This window comes from Anomaloglossus baeobatrachus, chromosome 6, assembly GCF_048569485.1.
Source record: "Anomaloglossus baeobatrachus isolate aAnoBae1 chromosome 6, aAnoBae1.hap1, whole genome shotgun sequence".
NCBI classification, from domain to species: Eukaryota; Metazoa; Chordata; class Amphibia; order Anura; family Aromobatidae; genus Anomaloglossus; species Anomaloglossus baeobatrachus.
This window is the reverse complement of record NC_134358.1, coordinates 578004649-578029150: the sequence shown is the minus strand read 5'-3', so window position 1 is coordinate 578029150 and position 24502 is coordinate 578004649. Positions and strand designations below refer to the sequence as shown.

General features: G+C 48.5%; 1 protein-coding gene across 19 annotated transcripts in view; it reads left to right on the top strand.

The window, feature by feature from the left end:
- The window catches only part of OBSCN (obscurin, cytoskeletal calmodulin and titin-interacting RhoGEF), an 882373-nt gene that overhangs the window by 519879 nt on the left and 337992 nt on the right, over window positions 1-24502 (top strand). For all 19 annotated transcript variants that reach the window (XM_075315914.1, XM_075315911.1, XM_075315913.1 and 16 more), the window contains one exon: window positions 6591-6788. In XM_075315914.1, coding sequence (XP_075172029.1) covers window positions 6591-6788 — 198 coding nt within the window. The remainder of the gene's footprint in view (window positions 1-6590; window positions 6789-24502) is intronic.

Below are 24502 nucleotides of genomic sequence, written 5' to 3'. Positions count from 1 at the left end.
AACATGAGGGCCGTCATGTGAATGTAATGAGGAGTGATACGACGTGAGGGCCGTCATGTGAATGTAATGAGGAGTGATACGACGTGAGGGCCATCATGTGAATGTAATGAGGAGTGATACAACATGTGGGCCGTCATGTGAATGTAATGAGGAGTGATACGACGTGAGGGCCGTCATGTGAATGTAATGAGGAGTGATACAACATGTGGGCCGTCATGTGAATGTAATGAGGAGTGATACGACGTGAGGGCCGTCATGTGAATGTAATGAGGAGTGATACAACATGTGGGCCGTCATGGGAATGTAATGAGGAGTGATACGACGTGAGGGCCGTCATGTGAATGTAATGAGGAGTGATACGACGTGAGGGCCATCATGTGAATGTAATGAGGAGTGATACAACATGTGGGCCGTCATGTGAATGTAATGAGGAGTGATACGACGTGAGGGCCGTCATGTGAATGTAATGAGGAGTGATACAACATGTGGGCCGTCATGTGAATGTAATGAGGAGTGATACGACGTGAGGGCCATCATGTGAATGTAATGAGGAGTGTTACGACGTGAAGGCCGTCATGTGAATGTAATGAGGAGTGATACGACGTGAGGGTCGTCATGTGAATGTAATGAGGAGTGATACAACATGTGGGCCGTCATGTGAATGTAATGAGGAGTGATACGACGTGAGGGCCATCATGTGAATGTAATGAGGAGTGATACAACGTGAGGGCTGTCAAATGGATGTAATGAGGAGTGATACGACGTGAGGGCCATTGTGTGAATGTAATGAGTGTTACGACGTGAGGGCCGTCATGTGAATGTAATGAGGAGTGATACGACGTGAGGGCCATCATGTGAATGTAATGAGGAGTGATACAACATGTGGGCCGTCATGTGAATGTAATGAGGAGTGATACGACGTGAGGGCCGTCATGTGAATGTAATGAGGAGTGATACAACATGTGGGCCGTCATGTGAATGTAATGAGGAGTGATACGACGTGAGGGCCATCATGTGAATGTAATGAGGAGTGTTACGACGTGAAGGCCGTCATGTGAATGTAATGAGGAGTGATACAACGTGAGGGCCATCATGTGAATGTAATGAGGAGTAATACAACATGAGGGCCATCATGTGAATGTAATGAGGAGTAATACAACATGTGGGCCGTCATGTGAATGTAATGAGGAGTGATACGACGTGAGGGCCGTCATGTGAATGTAATGAGTGATACAACATGTGGGCCGTCATGTGAATGTAATGAGGAGTGATACGATGTGAGGGCCGTCATGTGAATGTAATGAGGAGTGATACAACATGTGGGCCGTCATGTGAATGTAATGAGGAGTGATACGACGTGAGGGCCATCATGTGAATGTAATGAGGAGTGTTCCGACGTGAGGGCCGTCATGTGAATGTATTGAGGAGTAATACAACGTGAGGGCCATCATGTGAATGTAATGAGGAGTAATACAACATGAGGGCCATCATCTGAATGTAATGAGGAGTGTTACGACGTGAGGGCCGTCATGTGAATGTAATGAGGAGTGATACGACGTGAGGGCCGTCATGTGAATGTAATGAGGAAGTGATACAACATGTGGGCCGTCATGTGAATGTAATGAGGAGTGATACGACGTGAGGGCCATCATGTGAATGTAATGAGGAGTGATACAACGTGAGGGCTGTCAAATGGATGTAATGAGGAGTGATACGACGTGAGGGCCATTGTGTGAATGTAATGAGTGTTACGACGTGAGGGCCGTCATGTGAATGTAATGAGGAAGTGATACAACATGTGGGCCGTCATGTGAATGTAATGAGGAGTGATACGACGTGAGGGCCATCATGTGAATGTAATGAGGAGTGATACAACGTGAGGGCTGTCAAATGGATGTAATGAGGAGTGATACGACGTGAGGGCCATTGTGTGAATGTAATGAGTGTTACGACGTGAGGGCCGTCATGTGAATGTAATGAGGAGTGATACGACGTGAGGGCCGTCACGTGAATGTAATGAGGAGTGATACAATGTGATGGCCATCATCTGAATGTAATGAAGAGTGATACGACGTGAGGGCCGTCATGTAAATGTAATGAGGAGTGATATGACAAGAGGACCATCATCTGAATGTAATGAGAAGTAATACAACGTGAGGGCCATCATCTGAATGTAATGAGGAGTGTTCCGACGTGAGGGCCGTCATGTGAATGTAATGAGGAGTAATACAACGTGAGGGCCATCATGTGAATGTAATGAGGAGTAATACAACATGAGGGCCATCATGTGAATGTAATGAGGAGTAATACAACATGTGGGCCGTCATGTGAATGTAATGAGGAGTGATACGACGTGAGGGCCGTCATGTGAATGTAATGAGTGATACAACATGTGGGCCGTCATGTGAATGTAATGAGGAGTGATACGACGTGAGGGCCGTCATGTGAATGTAATGAGGAGTGATACAACATGTGGGCCGTCATGTGAATGTAATGAGGAGTGATACGACGTGAGGGCCATCATGTGAATGTAATGAGGAGTGATACAACATGAGGGCCGTCATGTGAATGTAATGAGAAGAAATACAATGTGAGGGCCATCATCTGAATGTAATGAGGAGTGTTACGACGTGAGGGCCGTCATGTGAATGTAATGAGGAGTGATACGACGTGAGGGCCGTCATGTGAATGTAATGAGGATTGATGCGACGTGAGGGCCATCATGTGAATGTAATGAGGAGTGATACGACAAGAGGACCGTCATTTGAATGTAATGAGAAGTAATACAACGTGAGGGCCATCATCTGAATGTAATGAGGAGTGTTACGACGTGAGGGCCGTCATGTGAATGTAATGAGGAGTAATACTACGTGAGGGCCGTCATGTGAATGTAATGAGGAGTGATACAACATGTGGGCCGTCATGTGAATGTAATGAGGAGTGATACGACGTGAGGGCCGTCATGTGAATGTAATGAGGAGTGATACAACATGTGGGCCGTCATGTGAATGTAATGAGGAGTGATACGACGTGAGGGCCATCATGTGAATGTAATGAGGAGTGATACAACATGAGGGCCGTCATGTGAATGTAATGAGGAGTGATATGACAAGAGGACCATCATCTGAATGTAATGAGAAGAAATACAACGTGAGGGCCATCATCTGAATGTAATGAGGAGTGTTACGACGTGAGGGCCGTCATGTGAATGTAATGAGTGATACAACATGTGGGCCGTCATGTGAATGTAATGAGGAGTGATACGACGTGAGGGCCGTCATGTGAATGTAATGAGGATTGATGCGACGTGAGGGCCATCATGTGAATGTAATGAGGAGTGATACGACAAGAGGACCGTCATCTGAATGTAATGAGAAGTAATACAACGTGAGGGCCATCATCTGAATGTAATGAGGAGTGTTACGACGTGAGGGCCATCATCTGAATTTAATGAGGAGTGTTACGACGTGAGGGCCATCATGTGAATGTAATGAGGAGTGATACAACATGTGGGCCGTCATGTGAATGTAATGAGGAGTGATACGACGTGAGGGCTGTCATGTGAATGTAATGAGGAGTGATACAATGTGAGGGCCGTCAAATGGATGTAATGAGGAGTGATACGACGTGAGGGCCATCGTGTGAATGTAATGAGTGTTACAACGTGAGGGCCGTCATGTGAATGTAATGAGGAGTGATACGACGTGCGGGCCGTCATGTGAATGTAATGAGTGTTACGACGTGAGGGCCGTCATGTGAATGTAATGAGTGTTACGCCGTGAGGGCCATCATGTGAATGTAATGAGTGTTACGACGTGAAGGCTGTCATGTGAATGTAATGAGGAGTGATACAACGTGTAGGCTGCCATGTGAATGTAATGAGGAGTGATATAACGTGAGGGCTGCCATCTGAATGTAATGAGGAGTGATACAATATGAGGGCCGTCATGTGAATGTAATGAGGAGTGATACGACGTGAGGGCCGTCATGTGAATGTAATGAGAAGTGATATGACGTGAGGGCCATCGTGTGAATGTAATGAGTGTTACGACGTGAAGGCTGTCATGTGAATTTATGAGGAGTGATACGATGTGATGGCCGTCATCTGAATATAATGAGGAGTGATACGACGTGAGTGCCATCGTGTGAATGTAATGAGTGTTACGACGTGAGGGCCGTCAAGTAGATGCAATGAGGAGTGATATGACGTGAGGGCCGTCATCTGAATGTAATGAGGAGTGATACGACGTGAGGGCCGTCATGTGGATGTAATGAGGAGTGATACGACGTGAGGGCCGTCATGTGAATGTAATGAGGAGTAATACAACGTGAGGGCCGTCATGTGAATGTAATGAGGAGTAATACAACATGAGGGCCATCATCTGAATTTAATGAGGAGTGTTACGACGTGAGGGCCATCATGTGAATGTAATGAGGAGTGATACAACATGTGGGCCGTCATGTGAATGTAATGAGGAGTGATACGACGTGAGGGCCGTCATGTGAATGTAATGAGGAGTGATACAATGTGAGGGCCGTCAAATGGATGTAATGAGGAGTGATACGACGTGAGGGCCATCGTGTGAATGTAATGAGTGTTACAACATGTGGGCCGTCATGTGAATGTAATGAGGAGTGATACGACGTGAGGGCCGTCATGTGAATGTAATGAGGATTGATACGACGTGAGGGCCATCATGTGAATGTAATGAGGAGTGATACGACAAGAGGACCGTCATCTGAATGTAATGAGAAGTAATACAACGTGAGGGCCATCATCTGAATGTAATGAGGAGTGTTACGACGTGAGGGCCGTCATGTGAATGTAATGAGGAGTAATACGACGTGAGGGCCGTCATGTGAATGTAATGAGGAGTAATACAACGTGAGGGCCGTCATGTGAATGTAATGAGGAGTAATACAACATGAGGGCCATCATCTGAATTTAATGAGGAGTGTTACGACGTGAGGGCCATCATGTGAATGTAATGAGGAGTGATACAACATGTGGGCCGTCATGTGAATGTAATGAGGAGTGATACGACGTGAGGGCCGTCATGTGAATGTAATGAGGAGTGATACAATGTGAGGGCCGTCAAATGGATGTAATGAGGAGTGATACGACGTGCGGGCCATCGTGTGAATGTAATGAGTGTTACAACGTGAGGGCCGTCATGTGAATGTAATGAGGAGTGATACGACGTGAGGGCCGTCATGTGAATGTAATGAGTGTTACGACGTGAGGGCCGTCATGTGAATGTAATGAGTGTTACGCCGTGAGGGCCATCATGTGAATGTAATGAGTGTTACGACGTGAAGGCTGTCATGTGAATGTAATGAGGAGTGATACAACGTGTAGGCTGCCATGTGAATGTAATGAGGAGTGATATAACGTGAGGGCTGCCATCTGAATGTAATGAGGAGTGATACAATATGAGGGCCGTCATGTGAATGCAATGAGGAGTGATACGACGTGAGGGCCGTCATGTGAATGTAATGAGAAGTGATATGACGTGAGGGCCATCGTGTGAATGTAATGAGTGTTACGACGTGAAGGCTGTCATGTGAATTTATGAGGAGTGATACGATGTGATGGCCGTCATCTGAATATAATGAGGAGTGATACGACGTGAGTGCCATCGTGTGAATGTAATGAGTGTTGCGACGTGAGGGCCGTCAAGTGGATGCAATGAGGAGTGATATGACGTGAGGGCCGTCATCTGAATGTAATGAGGAGTGATACGACGTGAGGGCCGTCATGTGGATGTAATGAGGAGTGATACGACGCGAGGGACATCATCTGAATGTAATGGGGAGTGATATGATATGAGGGCTGTCATGTGAATGTAATGAGGAGTGATACAACGTGTGGGCTGCCATCTGAATGTAATGAGGAGTGATACAATATGAGGGCCATCATGTGAATGTAATGAGGAGTGATAGGATGTGAAGACCGTCATGTGGATGTAATGAGAAGTGATACGACGTGAGAGCCATCATCTGAATGTAATGAGGAGTGATACGATGTGAAGGCCGTCATGTGGATGTAATGAGGAGTGACATGTTGTTTCGGCCATTGTGTGGATGTAATGAGGAGTGATACGACGTGTGGATTATCGTGTGGATGTAATGAGGAGTGATACGACGTGAGGGCCATCGTCTGAATGTAATGAGGAGAGATATGACCTGAGGGCTGTCATCTGAATGTATAGAGGAGTGATAGGATGTGAAGACCGTCATGTGGATGTAATGAGGATTGATTCGATGTGAGGGCCATCGTCTGAATGTAATGAGGAGTGATACGATGTGAGGGCCATTGTCTGAATGTAATGAGGAGTGATACAACATGAGGGCCATCATGTGAATGTAATGAGGAGTGATACGATGTGAGGGCCGTCATGTGGATGTAATGAGGAGTGACATGATGTTTCGGCCATCGTGTGGATGTACCAAGGAGTGATACGACGTGTGTATTATCGTGTGGATGTAATGAGGATCGATATAACGTGTGAGCCTTCATGTGGAGGTAACGAGAAGTGATACGACGTGTGGGCTGTCACATGGATGAGATGATGTCACTTTTCCTGTAGGCCTTCCTCGCCCACGGGTGTACTGGTTTAAGGATGGGCAGCCTATCCACTCCTCAGACAGAATCTTGGTGAACAGTAAGAAGAAGATTCGCTCACTAGAAATCCTCAATGTGACGCGGGAGGACGCCGGCGAATACTCCACCTATATCAGTAACTCCTCAGGATCCGCGTACTCCTCCGCCAGGCTGACCGTGAAAGGTAAAACTGAGAGCGCACAGCGAATATTACATGTCTACTCTGTAGAGGCGGATCCTACACGATAGATTAGTAATGTCTGCTCTGTATGGTGAGTCCTACATGACAGATTAGTAATGTCTAGCAATTTACTTGTATACATTAGTAATGTCTGGCAGGGATATACGAGGATGGATTGGTAATGTCTGGCAGGGATATACTGGGATGATTGGTAATGTCTGGCTGGGGTATATGGGGATGGATTGGTAATGTCTGGCTGGGGTATATGGGGATGAATTGGAAATGTCTGCCTGGGGTATATGGGGATGGATTGGTAATGTCTGGCTGGGGTATATGGGGATGGATTGGTAATGTCTGGCTGGGGTATATGGGGATGAATTGGAAATGTCTGGCTGGGGTATATGGGGATGGATTGGTAATGTCTGGCTGGGGTATATGGGGATGGATTGGTAATGTCTGGCTGGGGTATATGGGGATGGATTGGTAATGTCTAGCTGGGGTATATGGGGATGGATTGGTAATGATTGGCTGGGGTATATGGGGATGGATTGGTAATGTCTGGCTGGGGTATATGGGGATGGATTGGTAATGTCTGGCTGAGATATATGGGGATGGATTGGTAATGTCTGACTGGGGTATATGGGGATGGATTGTTAATGTCTGGCTGGGGTATATGGGGATGGATTGGTAATGTCTGACTGAGGTATATGGGGATGGATTGGTAATGTCTGGCTGGGGTATATGGGGATGGATTGGTAATGTCTGGCTGGGGTATATGGCGATGGATTGGTAATGTCTGGCTGGGGTATATGGGGATGGATTGGTAATGTCTGGCTGGGGTATATGGGGATGGATTGGTAATGTCTGGCTGGGGTATATGGGGATGAATTGGTAATGTCTGGCTGGGGTATATGGGGATGGATTGGTAATGTCTGGCTGGGGTATATGGGGATGGATTGGTAATGTCTGGCTGGGGTATATGGGGATGGATTGGTAATGTCTGACTGAGGTATATGGGGATGGATTGGTAATGTCTGGCTGGGGTATATGGGGATGGATTGGTAATGTCTGGCTGGGGTATATGGCGATGGATTGGTAATGTCTGGCAGGGATATACTGGGATGATTGGTAATGTCTGGCTGGTGTATGCGGGGATGGATTGGTAATGTCTGGCTGGTGTATGCGGGGATGGATTGGTAATGTCTGGCTGGGGTATATGGGGATGGATTGGTAATGTCTGGCTGGGGTATATGGGGATGGATTGGTAATGTCTGGCTGGGGTATATAGGGATGGATTGGTAATGTCTGGCTGGTGTATGCGGGGATGGATTAGTAATGTCTGGCTGGTGTATGCGGGGATGGATTGGTAATGTCTGGCTGGGGTATATGGGGATGGATTGGTAATGCCTGGCTGGGGTATATGGCAATGGATTGGTAATGTCTGGCTGGGGTATATGGCGATGGATTGGTGATGTCTGGCAGGGATATACTGGGATGATTGGTAATGTCTGGCTGGTGTATGCGGGGATGGATTGGTAATGTCTGGCAGGTATATACTGGGATGATTGGTAATGTCTGGCTGGGGTATATGGGGATGGATTGGTAATGTCTGGCTGGGGTATATGGGGATGGATTGGTAATGTCTGGCTGGGGTATAAGGGGATGGATTGGTAATGTCTGGCTGGGGTATATGGGGATGGATTGGTAATGTCTGGCTGGGGTATATCGGGGATGGATTGGTAATGTCTGGCTGGGGTATATGGGGATGGATTGGTAATGTCTGGCTGGGGTATATGGCGATGGATTGGTAATGTCTGGCAGGGATATACTGGGATGATTGGTAATGTCTGGCTGGTGTATGCGGGGATGGATTGGTAATGTCTGGCTGGTGTATGCGGGGATGGATTGGTAATGTCTGGCTGGGGTATATGGGGATGGATTGGTAATGTCTGGCTGGGGTATATGGGGATGGATTGGTAATGTCTGGCTGGGGTATATAGGGATGGATTGGTAATGTCTGGCTGGTGTATGCGGGGATGGATTAGTAATGTCTGGCTGGTGTATGCGGGGATGGATTGGTAATGTCTGGCTGGGGTATATGGGGATGGATTGGTAATGCCTGGCTGGGGTATATGGCAATGGATTGGTAATGTCTGGCTGGGGTATATGGCGATGGATTGGTGATGTCTGGCAGGGATATACTGGGATGATTGGTAATGTCTGGCTGGTGTATGCGGGGATGGATTGGTAATGTCTGGCAGGTATATACTGGGATGATTGGTAATGTCTGGCTGGGGTATATGGGGATGGATTGGTAATGTCTGGCTGGGGTATATGGGGATGGATTGGTAATGTCTGGCTGGGGTATATGGGGATGGATTGGTAATGTCTGGCTGGGGTATATGGGGATGGATTGGTAATGTCTGGCTGGGGTATATCGGGGATGGATTGGTAATGTCTGGCTGGGGTATATGGGGATGGATTGGTAATGTCTGGCTGGGGTATATGGGGATAAATTGGAAATGTCTGGCTGGGGTATATGGGGATGGATTGGTAATGTCTGGCTGGGGTATATGGGGATGGATTGGTAATGTCTAGCTGGGGTATATGGGGATGGATTGGTAATGATTGGCTGGGGTATATGGGGATGGATTGGTAATGTCTGGCTGGGGTATATGGGGATGGATTGGTAATGTCTGGCTGAGATATATGGGGATGGATTGGTAATGTCTGGCTGGGGTATATGGGGATGGATTGTTAATGTCTGGCTGGGGTATATGGGGATGGATTGGTAATGTCTGACTGAGGTATATGGGGATGGATTGGTAATGTCTGGCTGGGGTATATGGGGATGGATTGGTAATGTCTGGCTGGGGTATATGGCGATGGATTGGTAATGTCTGGCAGGGATATACTGGGATGATTGGTAATGTCTGGCTGGTGTATGCGGGGATGGATTGGTAATGTCTGGCTGGTGTATGCGGGGATGGATTGGTAATGTCTGGCTGGGGTATATGGGGATGGATTGGTAATGTCTGGCTGGGGTATATGGGGATGAATTGGTAATGTCTGGCTGGGGTATATAGGGATGGATTGGTAATGTCTGGCTGGTGTATGCGGGGATGGATTAGTAATGTCTGGCTGGTGTATGCGGGGATGGATTGGTAATGTCTGGCTGGGGTATATGGGGATGGATTGGTAATGCCTGGCTGGGGTATATGGCAATGGATTGGTAATGTCTGGCTGGGGTATATGGCGATGGATTGGTGATGTCTGGCAGGGATATACTGGGATGATTGGTAATGTCTGGCTGGTGTATGCGGGGATGGATTGGTAATGTCTGGCAGGGATATACTGGGATGATTGGTAATGTCTGGCTGGGGTATATGGGGATGGATTGGTAATGTCTGGCTGGGGTATATGGCGATGGATTGGTAATGTCTGGCTGGGGTATATGGGGATGGATTGGTAATGTCTGGCTGGGGTATATCGGGGATGGATTGGTAATGTCTGGCTGGGGTATATGGGGATGGATTGGTAATGTCTGGCTGGGGTATATGGGGATGGATTGGTAATGTCTGGCTGGGGTATATGGGGATGGATTGGTAATGTCTGGCTGGGGTATATGGGGATGGATTTGTAATGTCTGGCAGGGATATACTGGGATGATTGGTAATGATTGGCTGGTGTATGCGGGGATGGATTGGTAATGTCTGGCTGGGGTATATGGGGATGGATTGATAATGTCTGGCTGGGGTATATGGGGATGGATTGGTAATGTCTGGCTGGTGTATATGGGGATGGATTGGTAATGTCTGGCTGGGGTATATGGGGATGGATTGGTAATGTCTGGCTGGTGTATGCGGGGATGGATTAGTAATGTCTCGCTGGGGTATATGGGGATGGATTGATAATGTCTGGCTGGGGTATATGGGGATGGATTGGTAATGTCTGGCAGGGATATACTGGGATGATTGGTAATGATTGGCTGGTGTATGCGGGGATGGATTGGTAATGTCTGGCTGGGGTATATAGGGATGGATTGATAATGTCTGGCTGGGGTATATGGGGATGGATTGGTAATGTCTGGCTGGTGTATATGGGGATGGATTGGTAATGTCTGGCTGGGGTATATGGGGATGGATTGGTAATGTCTGGCTGGTGTATGCGGGGATGGATTAGTAATGTCTCGCTGGGGTATATGGGGATGGATTGATAATGTCTGGCTGGGGTATATGGGGATGGATTGGTAATGTCTGGCTGGGGTATATGGGGATGGATTGATAATGTCTGGCTGGGGTATATTGGGGATGGATTGGTAATGTCTGGCTGGGGTATATGGGGATGGATTGGTAATGTCTGGCTGGGGTATATGGGGATGGATTGGTAATGTCTGGCTGGGGTATATGGGGATGGATTGGTAATGTCTGGCTGGGGTATATGGGGATGGATTGGTAATGTCTGGCTGGGGTATATGGGGATGGATTGGTAATGTCTGGCTGGGGTATATGGGGATGGATTGATAATGTCTGGCTGGGGTATATTGGGGATGGATTGGTAATGTCTGGCTGGGGTATATGGGGATGGATTGGTAATGTCTGGCTTAGGTATATGGGGATGGATTGGTAATGTCTGGCTGGGGTATATGGGGATGGATTGGTAATGTCTGGCTGGGGTATATGGGGATGGATTGGTAATGTCTGGCTTAGGTATATGGGGATGGATTGGTAATGTCTGGCTGGGGTATATGGGGATGGATTGGTAATGTCTGGCTGGGGTATATCGGGGATGGATTGGTAATGTCTGGCTGGGGTATATGGGGATGGATTGGTAATGTCTGGCTGGGGTATATGGGGATGGATTGGTAATGTCTGGCTGGGGTATATGGGGATGGATTGGTAATGTCTGGCTGGGGTATATGGGGATGGATTGGTAATGTCTGTCTCGTGTATGCGGGGATGGATTAGTAATGTCTGGCTGGGGTATAAGGGGATGGATTGATAATGTCTGGCTGGGGTATATCGGGGATGGATTGGTAATGTCTGGTTGGGGTATATGGGGATGGATTGGTAATGTCTGTCTCGTGTATGCGGGGATGGATTAGTAATGTCTGGCTGGGGTATAAGGGGATGGATTGGTAATGTCTGGCTGGGGTATATGGGGATGGATTGCTAATTGCAAAAGGAAAGTGTTCATGCCAGCTCCCAAGATCACTGATTCCATACAGGTGCGGTGCATGGAACTGTAGGCCGGGTTCTGGATCACGTATGCAGTGGCTTAGTAGATTTCCAGCATCAAAAGGCAAATAAAAAAATTTAGCACAGACGTCTACGCGTTTCAGGCAATGCGCCCTTCATCTTGACAAAGTCTGAACAAACATAAATTATTTAAAACAGATATGAAAAAACAAATGGAAAGTAGAAATAGATTCATACACAAGAGCATAAATAACCATAGCTATGTGAACTATAAATATAAGAACAAAATAATGATAAATAATACTAATAAATTGTATTATAGACACTTAAAGACAGACACAAATATATCAGCATGGAACAAAATGTGTGTATATATTATATACATTAAATCTGTTTCTATATTCCCACCCTGTGGATATTGTGTAAAAATCCAGAAACGTCTCTGTAATAATTGGTGCAGGTCGTTTACCCTTTTCAGTGCCTATAACCTTCAATGTTGTAGCCTGGCCATAGCAGATGATAAATGCCCGGACAAAGCAGACATAGATCGGGTAGTTTTCAGTGGATCTGGGAAAGCGTCATGAATATGTTCAGAAAGTCGCTTTTTTTAGGTTTCGGATGGTGCACCCTACATAGTATTCTTCCCATTCCTCGCAAGATGCTAAATACACCCCCGGAGTTGTGTTACAATTTATGAAGGAGTTCATTTTCTGTTTGTGGTCGGTATTCACACGCAGAATTTCTGTTTTTTGCATAGATTTGCAAAGACTGCATTTAGATAAACCACATTGAAAATGATCTCTAGTGGATAACCAGGTCGCACTATCCAAATTAATGTTACCAGAAAGATTGCTGAGGGATAAGATGTCACGAAGCGGTTTGGCTCGTCGGGCAGTTTTTAACTCTCAGCGCCAAAATTGTTGCAAGAATGCTGTCCTGATATAAAAGGGGAAGATTCCTCTGAAAATAGAAACAATTTCTTTATAATCTGCCCTTAATGTTGTAACAAATGAAATCTGGTGCTGATTTTGTTGCTGATTTTGTTGCTGATTTTGTTTTTTTTCTTATCTTCATTTTCATGAGATTTGTTCCAGCAGTACAATATGAAGTGTCATTACACGGGGAGTGTGACCACAAGTTGTTAATCTGTTTTTTATGGCTGCACTTTAATTGGGAAAAAAATAATCATCAGAGCAGAGGCGACGGCTCTTATAAATTCTCCGACTGGTGACTTCTGAATTACATGAGAAGGATGACAGCTGGAAGCATGGAGTACAGATTCCCGGGGACCAGACAGACTCCATTCTCCCGTCACCCAGCAAAAATACATCTAAGAATGCAGCTTCATTATCCAAAAAGGACGCAAAAAAACTCAAATTGAGATCAATATCATTTAAAAATTCTGCACACGACGTGGTGACGTGGGAGTCTAAATTCTACCGTATAAACAGGAAATCATCAATGTATCTGCCATACCCTCGTATATTTCCCAAAAGGGATTCATCAGCAGATACAAACACGGTGACTCCCACCACACCATGCTCAAACTCACAAGGGACGGAGAAAACTTCGCTCCCATCGGAAAACCCAATGTTTGGATGTAACAATCCATCAAAGGAAAAGAATTGTTACCAGCAGAAATCTAACAACTTGCAAAATGAAAATGATAAAGTCCGGAGCGAATTTCGTGCTCTTTTTCCAATGAAAGGACAAAGCATGAATGGGTTTGTGATGAGGTTCTCTGGAATACAGGCCTGTACATCGCATGTAACACTATTACAGCGATCTTGCCATCTTCATTATATTAATAGATGTTTGGTATCTGTGATGTGACTCGGAGAAGATGTCACCAGGGGTTGCAATATGTTATCAGCCCATTGGGATACGTGTTCTGGAAAGGACTGCACTCCAGGAGGAAGACGGAGGAAGAACGCCTGTGTGCACTCCACCAACAATAGGACGTAAAGATGGAGGAAGAATGCCTGTGTGCACTCCACCAACAATGGGGTGTAAAGGCGGAGGAAGAACATCTGTGTGCACTCTACCAACAATGGGGTGTAAAGGTGGAGGAAGAACGCCTGTGTGCACTCCACCAACAATGGGGCGTAAAGGTGGAGGAAGAACGTCTGTGTGCAGTCCATCATCAATAGGGCGTAAAGGCGGAGGAAGAACGCCTGTGTGCACTCCACCAACAATAGGATGTAAAGGCGGAGGAAGAACGTCTGTGTGCAGTCCACCAACAATGGGGCGTAAAGGTGGAGGAAGAACGTCTGTGTGCAGTCCATCATCAATAGGGCGTAAAGGCGGAGGAAGAACGCCTGTGTGCACTCCACCAACAATAGGATGTAAAGGCGGAGGAAGAACGTCTGTGTGCAGTCCACCAACAATAGGACGTAAATATGGAGGAAGAATGCCTGTGTGCACTCCACCAACAATGGGGCGTAAAGGTGGAGGGAGAACGCCTGTGTGCACTCCACCAACAATAGGATGTAAAGGCGGAGGAAAAACGCCTGTGTGCAGTCCACCAACAATGGGGCGTAAAGGTGGAGGGAGAACGTCTGTGTGCACTCCACCAACAATAGGGCGTAAAGGCGGAGGAAGAACGCCTGTGTGCACTCCACCAACAATAGGGCGTAAAGGCGGAGGAAGAACGCCTGTGTGCACTCCACCAACAATGGGGCGTAAAGGTGGAGGGAGAACGCCTGTGTGCACTCCACCAACAATAGGGCGTAAAGGCGGAGGAAGAACGCCTGTGTGCACTCCACCAACAATAGGGCGTAAAGGCGGAGGAAGAACGCCTGTGTGCACTCCACCAACAATAGGATGTAAAGGCGGAGGAAGAACATCTGTGTGCAGTCCACCAACAATAGGACGTAAAGGTGGAGGAAGAACGCCTGTGTGCACTCCACCAACAATAGGACGTAAAGATGGAGGAAGAACGCCTGTGTGCACTCCACCAACAATGGGGTGTAAAGGCGGAGGAAGAACATCTGTGTGCACTCTACCAACAATGGGGTGTAGAGGTGGAGGAAGAACGCCTGTGTGCACTCCACCAACAATAGGATGTAAAGGTGGAGGAAGAACGCCTGTGTGCACTCCACCAACAATGGTGTGTAAAGGCGGAGGAAGAACATCTGTGTGCACTCCACCAACAATAGGACGTAAAGGCGGAGGAAGAACATCTGTGTGCACTCTACCAACAATGGGGTGTAAAGGTGGAGGAAGAACGTCTGTGTGCACTCCACCAACAATGGGGTGTAAAGGTGGAGGAAGAACGTCTGTGTGCACTCCACCAACAATGGGGTGTAAAGGTGGAGGAAGAACGCCTGTGTACACTCCACCAACAATGGGGTGTAAAGGTGGAGGAAGAACATCTGTGTGCACTCTACCAACAATGGGGTGTAAAGGTGGAGGAAGAACGTCTGTGTGCACTCCACCAACAATGGGGTGTAAAGGTGGAGTAAGAACGCCTGTGTGCACTCCACCAACAATGAGGCGTAAAAGCGGAGGAAGAACATCTGTGTGCACTCCACCAACAATAGGAAGTAAATGCGCATGAAGAATGCCTGTGTGCACTCCACCAACAATAGGACGTAAAGATGGAGGAAGAACGCCTGTGTGCAGTCCACCAACAATAGGAAGTAAATGCGCATGAAGAACGCCTGTGTGCACTCCACCAACAATAGGACGTAAAGATGGAGGAAGAACGCCTGTGTGCACTCCACCAACAATGGGGTGTAAAGATGGAGGAAGAACGCCTGTGTGCAGTCCACCAACAATAGGAAGTAAATGCGCATGAAGAATGCCTGTGTGCACTCCACCAACAATAGGACGTAAAGATGGAGGAAGAACGTCTGTGTGCACTCCACCAACAATGGGGTGTAAAGATGGAGGAAGAACGCCTGTGTGCACTCCACCAACAATAGGAAGTAAATGCGCATGAAGAATGCCTGTGTGCACTCCACCAACAATAGGAAGTAAATGCGCATGAAGAACGCCTGTGTGCACTCCACCAACAATAGGACGTAAAGATGGAGGAAGAACGCCTGTGTGCAGTCCACCAACAATGGGGTGTAAAGGCAGAGGAAGAACGCCTGTGTGCACTCCACCAACAATGAGGCGTAAAGGCAGAGGACGAACGTCTGTGTGCAGTCCACCAACAATGGGCGTAAAGGTGGAGGAAGAACGCCTGTGTGCAGTCCACCAACAATGGGGTGTAAAGGCAGAGGAAGAAGGCCTGTGTGCAGTCCACCAACAATGGGGTGTAAAGGCAGAGGAAGAACGTCTGTGTGCAGTCCACCAACAATGAGGCGTAAAGGTGGAGGAAGAACGCCTGTGTGCACTCCACCAACAATGAGGCGTAAAGGTGGAGGAAGAACGCCTGTGTGCACTCTACCAACAATGGGGTGTAAAGGTGGAGGAAGAACGCCTGTGTGCACTCTACCAACAATGGGGTGTAAAGGCAGAGGAAGAACGCCTGTGTGCACTCCACCAACAATGAGGCGTAAAGGCAGAGGAAGAACACCTGTGTGCAGTCCACCAACAATAGAACGTAAAGATGGAGGAAGAATGCCTGTGTGCACTCCACCAACAATGGGGCATAAAGGTGGAGGGAGAACGTCTGTGTGCAGTCCACCAACAATAGGGCGTAAAGGCGGAGGAAGAACGCCTGTGTGCACTCCACCAACAATAGGATGTAAAGGCGGAGGAAGAACATCTGTGTGCAGTCCACCAACAATAGGACGTAAAGATGGAGGAAGAACGCCTGTGTGCACTCCACCAACAATGGGGCGTAAAGGTGGAGGAAGAACGCATGTGTGCACTCCACCAACAATAGGACGTAAAGATGGAGGAAGAACGCCTGTGTGCACTCCACCAACAATGGGGCATAAAGGTGGAGGGAGAACGTCTGTGTGCAGTCCACCAACAATAGGGCGTAAAGGCGGAGGAAGAACGCCTGTGTGCACTCCACCAACAATAGGATGTAAAGGCGGAGGAAGAACATCTGTGTGCAGTCCACCAACAATAGGACGTAAAGATGGAGGAAGAACGCCTGTGTGCACTCCACCAACAATGGGGCGTAAAGGTGGAGGAAGAACGCATGTGTGCACTCCACCAACAATAGGACGTAAAGATGGAGGAAGAACGCCTGTGTGCACTCCACCAACAATGGGGTGTAAAGGCGGAGGAAGAACATCTGTGTGCACTCCACCAACAATGAGGCGTAAAGGTGGAGGAAGAACATCTGTGTGCACTCTACCAACAATGGGGTGTAAAGGTGGAGGAAGAACGCCTGTGTGCACTCCACCAACAATGGGGTGTAAAGGCGGAGGAAGAACATCTGTGTGCACTCCACCAACAATGGGGTGTAAAGGTGGAGGAAGAACATCTGTGTGCACTCTACCAACAATGGGGTGTAAAGGTGGAGGAAGAACGCCTGTGTGCACTCCACCAACAATGGGGTGTAAAGGCGGAGAAAGAACATCTGTGTGCACTCCACCAACAATGGGGTGTAAAGGTGGAGGAAGAACATCTGTGTGCACTCTACCAACAATGGGGTGTAAAGGTGGAGGAAGAACGCCTGTGTGCACTCCACCAACAATGGGGTGTAAAGGCGGAGGAAGAACATCTGTGTGCACTCTACCAACAATGGGGTGTAAAGGTGGAGGAAGAACATCTGTGTGCACTCTACCAACAATGGGGTGTAAAGGTGGAGGAAGAACGCCTGTGTGCACTCCACCAACAATGGGGTGTAAAGGCAGAGGAAGAACGCCTGTGTGCACTCCACCAACAATGGGCGTAAAGGTGGAGGAAGAACGCCTGTGTGCACTCCACCAACAATAGGACGTAAAGATGGAGGAAGAACGCCTGTGTGCACTCCACCAACAATGGGGTGTAAAGGTGGAGGAAGAACGCCTGTGTGCACTCCACCAACAATGAGGCGTAAAGGTGGAGGAAGAACATCTGTGTGCACTCCACCAACAATGGGGTGTAAAGGTGGAGGAAGAACATCTGTGTGCACTCTACCAACAATGGGGTGTAAAGGTGGAGGAAGAACGCCTGTGTGCACTCCACCAACAATGGGGTGTAAATGTAGAGGAAGAACGCCTGTGTGCACTCCACCAACAATGGGGTGTAACGGTGGAGGAAGAACGCCTGTGTGCACTCCACCAACAATGGGGTGTAAAGGCGGAGGAAGAACATCTGTGTGCACTCCACCAACAATGGGGTGTAAAGGTGGAGGAAGAACATCTGTGTGCACTCTACCAACAATGGGGTGTAAAGGTGGAGGAAGAACGCCTGTGTGCACTCCACCAACAATGGGGTGTAAAGGCAGAGGAAGAACGCCTGTGTGCACTCCACCAACAATGGGCGTAAAGGTGGAGGAAGAACGCCTGTGTGCACTCCACCAACAATAGGACGTAAAGATGGAGGAAGAACGCCTGTGTGCACTCCACCAACAATGGGGCGTAAAGGTGGAGGAAGAACGCCTGTGTGCACTCCACCAACAATGGGGCATAAAGGTGGAGGGAGAACGTCTGTGTGCAGTCCACCAACAATAGGGCGTAAAGGCGGAGGAAGAACGCCTGTGTGCACTCCACCAACAATGGGGTGTAAAGGCGGAGGAAGAACATCTGTGTGCACTCCACCAACAATGGGGCATAAAGGTGGAGGGAGAACGTCTGTGTGCAGTCCACCAACAATGGGGCGTAAAGGTGGAGGAAGAACGCCTGTGTGCACTCCACCAACAATGGGGTGTAAAGGCGGAGGAAGAACATCTGTGTGCACTCCACCAACAATGGGGCATAAAGGTGGAGGGAGAACGCCTGTGTGCACTCCACCAACAATAGGATGTAAAGGCGGAGGAAGAACATCTGTGTGCAGTCCACCAACAATAGGACGTAAAGATGGAGGAAGAACGCCTGTGTGCACTCCACCAACAATGGGGCGTAAAGGTGGAGGAAGAACTCCTGTGTGCACGCCACCAACAATAGGACGTAAAGATGGAGGAAGAACGCCTGTGTACACTCCACCAACAATAGGACGTAAAGATGGAGGAAGAACGCCTGTGTGCACTCCACCAACAATGGGGTGTAAAGGCGGAGGAAGAACATCTGTGTGCACTCTACCAACAATGGGGTGTAAAGGTGGAGGAAGAACGCCTGTGTGCACTCCACCAACAATGAGGCGTAAAGGTGGAGGGAGAACGTCTGTGTGCAGTCCACCAACAATAGGGCGTAAAGGCGGAGGAAGAACGCCTGTGTGCACTCCACCAACAATAGGATGTAAAGGCGGAGGAAGAACATCTGTGTGCACTCCACCAACAATAGGACGTAAAGGCGGAGGAAGAACATCTGTGTGCAGTCCACCAACAATAGGACGTAAAGATGGAGGAAGAACGCCTGTGTGCACTCCACCAACAATGGGGCGTAAAGGTGGAGGAAGAACGCCTGTGTGCACTCCACCAACAATAGGACGTAAAGATGGAGGAAGAACGCCTGTGTACACTCCACCAACAATAGGACGTAAAGATGGAGGAAGAACGCCTGTGTGCACTCCACCAACAATGGGGTGTAAAGGCGGAGGAAGAACATCTGTGTGCACTCTACCAACAATGGGGTGTAAAGGTGGAGGAAGAACGCCTGTGTGCACTCCACCAACAATGAGGCGTAAAGGTGGAGGAAGAACATCTGTGTGCACTCCACCAACAATAGGACGTAAAGGCGGAGGAAGAACATCTGTGTGCACTCTACCAACAATGGGGTGTAAAGGTGGAGGAAGAACGCCTGTGTGCACTCCACCAACAATGGGGTGTAAAGGTGGAGTAAGAACGCCTGTGTGCACTCCACCAACAATGAGGCGTAAAAGCGGAGGAAGAACGCCTGTGTGCACTCCACCAACAATAGGAAGTAAATGCGGAGGAAGAACGCCTGTGTGCACTCCACCAACAATGAGGCGTAAAGGCAGAGGAAGAACGTCTGTGTGCACTCCACCAACAATGAGGCGTAAAGGCAGAGGAAGAACGTCTGTGTGCACTCCACCAACAATGGGCGTAAAGGCAGAGGAAGAACGTCTGTGTGCAGTCCACTAACAATGAGGCGTAAAGGTGGAGGAAGAACGCCTGTGGGCAGTCCACCAACAATGGGGTGTAAAGGCAGAGGAAGAACGCCTGTGTGCACTCCACCAACAATGAGGCGTAAAGGCAGAGGAAGAACGTCTGTGTGCAGTCCACCTACAATGGGCGTAAAGGCAGAGGAAGAATGCCTGTGTGCAGTCCACCAACAATGAGGCGTAAAGGTGGAGGAAGAACGCCTGTGTGCAGTCCACCAACAATGGGGTGTAAAGGCAGAGGAAGAACGCCTGTGTGCACTCCACCAACAATGAGGCGTAAAGGCAGAGGAAGAACGCCTGTGTGCAGTCCACCAACAATGAGGCGTAAAGGTGGAGGAAGAACGCCTGTGTGCAGTCCACCAACAATGAGGCGTAAAGGTGGAGGAAGAACGCCTGTGTGCAGTCCACCAACAATGGGGTGTAAAGGCAGAGGAAGAACGCCTGTGTGCACTCCACCAACAATGAGGCGTAAAGGCAGAGGAAGAACGCCTGTGTGCAGTCCACCAACAATGAGGCATAAAGGTGGAGGAAGAACGCCTGTGTGCAGTCCACCAACAATGAGGCGTAAAGGTGGAGGAAGAAGAACGCCTGTGTGCAGTCCACCAACAATGGGGTGTAAAGGCAGAGGAAGAACGTCTGTGTGCACTCCACTAACAATGGAGCGTAAAGGCAGAGGAAGAACGCCTGTGTGCACTCCACCAACAATGGAGCGTAAAGGCGGAGGAAGAACGCCTATGTCCACTCCACTAACAATGGAGCGTAGAGATGGAGGAAGAACGCCTGTGTGCACTCCACTAACAATGGAGCGTAAAGGCAGAGGAAGAACGCCTGTGTGCACTCCACTAACAATGGAGCGTAAAGGCAGAGGAAGAACGCCTGTGTGCACTCCACCAACAATGGAGCGTAAAGGCGGAGGAAGAACGCCTATGTGCACTCCACTAACAATGGAGCGTAGAGATGGAGGAAGAACGTCTGTGTGCACTCCACTAACAATGGGACGTAAAGGCAGAGGAAGAACGTCTGTGTGCACTCCACTAACAATGGAGCGTAAAGGCAGAGGAAGAACGTCTGTGTGCACTCCACTAACAATGGAGCGTAAAGGCGGAGGAAGAACGCCTATGTGCACTCCACTAACAATGGAGCGTAGAGATGGAGGAAGAACGTCTGTGTGCACTCCACTAACAATGGAGCGTAAAGGCAGAGGAAGAACGTCTGTGTGCACTCCACTAACAATGGAGCGTAAAGGCAGAGGAAGAACGTCTGTGTGCACTCCACTAACAATGGGACGTAAAGGCAGAGGAAGAACGCCTGTGTGCACTCCACTAACAATGGAGCGTAGAGATGGAGGAAGAACGTCTGTGTGCACTCCACTAACAATGGAGCGTAGAGATGGAGGAAGAACGTCTGTGTGCACTCCACTAACAATGGAGCGTAAAGGCAGAGGAAGAACGTCTGTGTGCACTCCACTAACAATGGAGCGTAGAGATGGAGGAAGAACGCCTGTGTACACTCCACTAACAATGGAGCGTAGAGATGGAGGAAGAACGTCTGTGTGCACTCCACTAACAATGGAGCGTAAAGGCAGAGGAAGAACGCCTATGTGCACTCCACTAACAATGGAGCGTAGAGATGGAGGAAGAACGTCTGTGTGCACTCCACATACAATGGAGCGTAAAGGCAGAGGAAGAACGCCTGTGTGCACTCCACCAACAATGGAGCGTAGAGATGGAGGAAGAACGTCTGTGTGCACTCCACTAACAATGGAGCGTAAAGGCAGAGGAAGAACGCCTATGTGCACTCCACTAACAATGGAGCGTAGAGATGGAGGAAGAACGTCTGTGTGCACTCCACATACAATGGAGCGTAAAGGCAGAGGAAGAACGCCTGTGTGCACTCCACCAACAATGGAGCGTAAAGGCAGAGGAAGAACGCCTGTGTGCACTCCAAAAACTGCCCGACGAGCCAAACCGCTTCGTGACATCTTATCCCTCAGCAATCTTTCTGCTAACATTAATTTGGATAGTGCGACCTGGTTATCCACTAGAGATCATTTTCAATGTGGTTTATCTAAATGCAATCTTTCCAAGTCTATGCACAAAACCACAGAAATTACGCGTGTGAATACCGACCACAAACAGAAAATGAACTCCTTCATAAATTGTAACACAACTCCGGGGGTGTATTTCGCATCTTGCGAGGAATGTGAAGAATACTATGTAGGGTGCACCATCAATAAACTAAAAAATGTGACTTTCTGAACATATTCATGACGCTTTCCCAGATCCACTGAAAACTACCCGATCTATGTCTGCTTTGTCCGGGCATTTATCAGTCCGCTATGGCCAGGCTACAACATTGAAGGTTATAGGCACTGAAAAGGGTAAACGACCTGCACCAATTATTACTGAGACGTGAAGCATTCTGGATATGTACATGATCTCCACAGGGTGGGAATATAGAAACAGATATAATGTATCTATAGCAATGAATTCTTTTGGTTATACATATTTTTATATATATTTACTTCCATGGTGATATATTTGTTTTTATGTGTATATATTACAATTTATCAGTATTATTTATCTGTTTTTGCGGTATCTCATATGTTCTTATATTTATAGTTCACATACCTATGGTTACTTATCCTCGTGTATGAATCTATTTCTACCTCACACTTGTTTTTTTCATTGGCTTTTCTCATCTGTTTTTATGTATATAAGTTATACATCTATGTTCAGACTTTGTGAAGATGAAGGGCGCAATGCCTGACACGCTTAGACGTCTATGATAATTTTATTTGCCTTTTTAAATGTCCTAATATAAGCTTTGTTTTAAACTTGCAGATGCTGGAAATTGTCTACTAAGCCACTGCATGGATTGCTAATGTCTGGCTGGAGTATACAGGGATGGATTGGTGATGTCTGGCAGGGGTATACGGTCAGTGATGTCTGGCGCAGGCATACAGTGATAGAACGGTAGTGTTGTATGGCGGGGGTGTACGGGGATGAATCGGTGGTGTCAGGTGGGGGTATACGGTGATGGATCAGTAGTGTTGTATGGCGGGGGTATACGGGGAATGGATTGATGATGTCTTGCCAGGGTATACAGGGATGGATCAGTGATGTCTGGCTGAGGTATACGGGGAGGTGTCGGTGATGTCTGGCTGAGGTATACAGGGATGGGTCGGTGATGTCTCGCTGAGGTATACGGGGATCGATCAGTGATGTCTAGCTGAGGTATACAGGGATGGATCGGTTTTGTCTGGCCGGGGTGTACAGGGATGGATCGGTGATGTCTGGCCGGGGTGTACAAGGACGGATCGGTGATGTCTGGCCAGGGTGTACAGGGACGGATCGGTGATGTCTGGCCGGGGTGTACAGGGACGGATTGGTGATGTCTGGCCAGGATGTATATGGATAGGACGGTGATGTCTGGCCAGGGTGTACAGGGATGGATCGGTGATGTCTGGCCGGGGTGTACAGGGATGGGATGGTGTTGTCTGGTCGGGGTGTACAGGGACGGATCGGTGATGTCTGGCCGGGGTGTGCAGGGACGGATTGGTGATGTCTGGCCGGGGTGTACAGGGATGGGATGGTGTTGTCTGGTCGGGGTGTACAGGGACAGATCGGTGATGTCTGGCCGGGGTGTGCAGGGACGGATTGGTGATGTCTGGCCAGGGTGTACAGGGATGGGATGGTGTTGTCTGGTCGGGGTGTACAGGGACAGATCGGTGATGTCTGGCCGGGGTGTGCAGGGACGGATTGGTGATGTCTGGCCGGGGTGTACAGGGATGGGATGGTGATGTCTGGCCGGTGTGTACAGGGACGATTGGTGATGTCTGGCCAGAATGTACAGGGATGGGACGGTGATGTCTGGCCGGGGTGTACAGGGACGGATTGGTGATGTCTGGTCGGGGTGTACAGGGACGGATCGGTGATGTCTGGGCAGGGTGTACAGGGATGGGATGGTGTTGTCTGATCGGGGTGTACAGGGACAGATCGGTGATGTCTGGGCAGGGTGTACAGGGATGAGATGGTGATGTCTGGTCGGGGTGTGCAGGGACGATTGGTGATGTTTGGCCAGAATGTACAGGGATCGGACGGTGTTGTCTGGCCGGTGTGTACAGGGATGGATCGGTGATGTCTGGCCGGGGTGTACAGGGATGAGATGGTGATGTCTGGCCGGGGTGTACAGGGATGGATCGGTGATGTCTGGCCGGGGTGTACAGGGACGGATTGGTGATGTCTGGCCAGGATGTATATGGATAGGACGGTGATGTCTGGCCAGGGTGTACAGTAATGGATCGGTGATGTCTGGCCGGGGTGTACAGGGATGGGATGGTGTTGTCTGGTCGGGGTGTACAGGGACAGATCGGTGATGTCTGGCCGGGGTGTGCAGGGACGGATT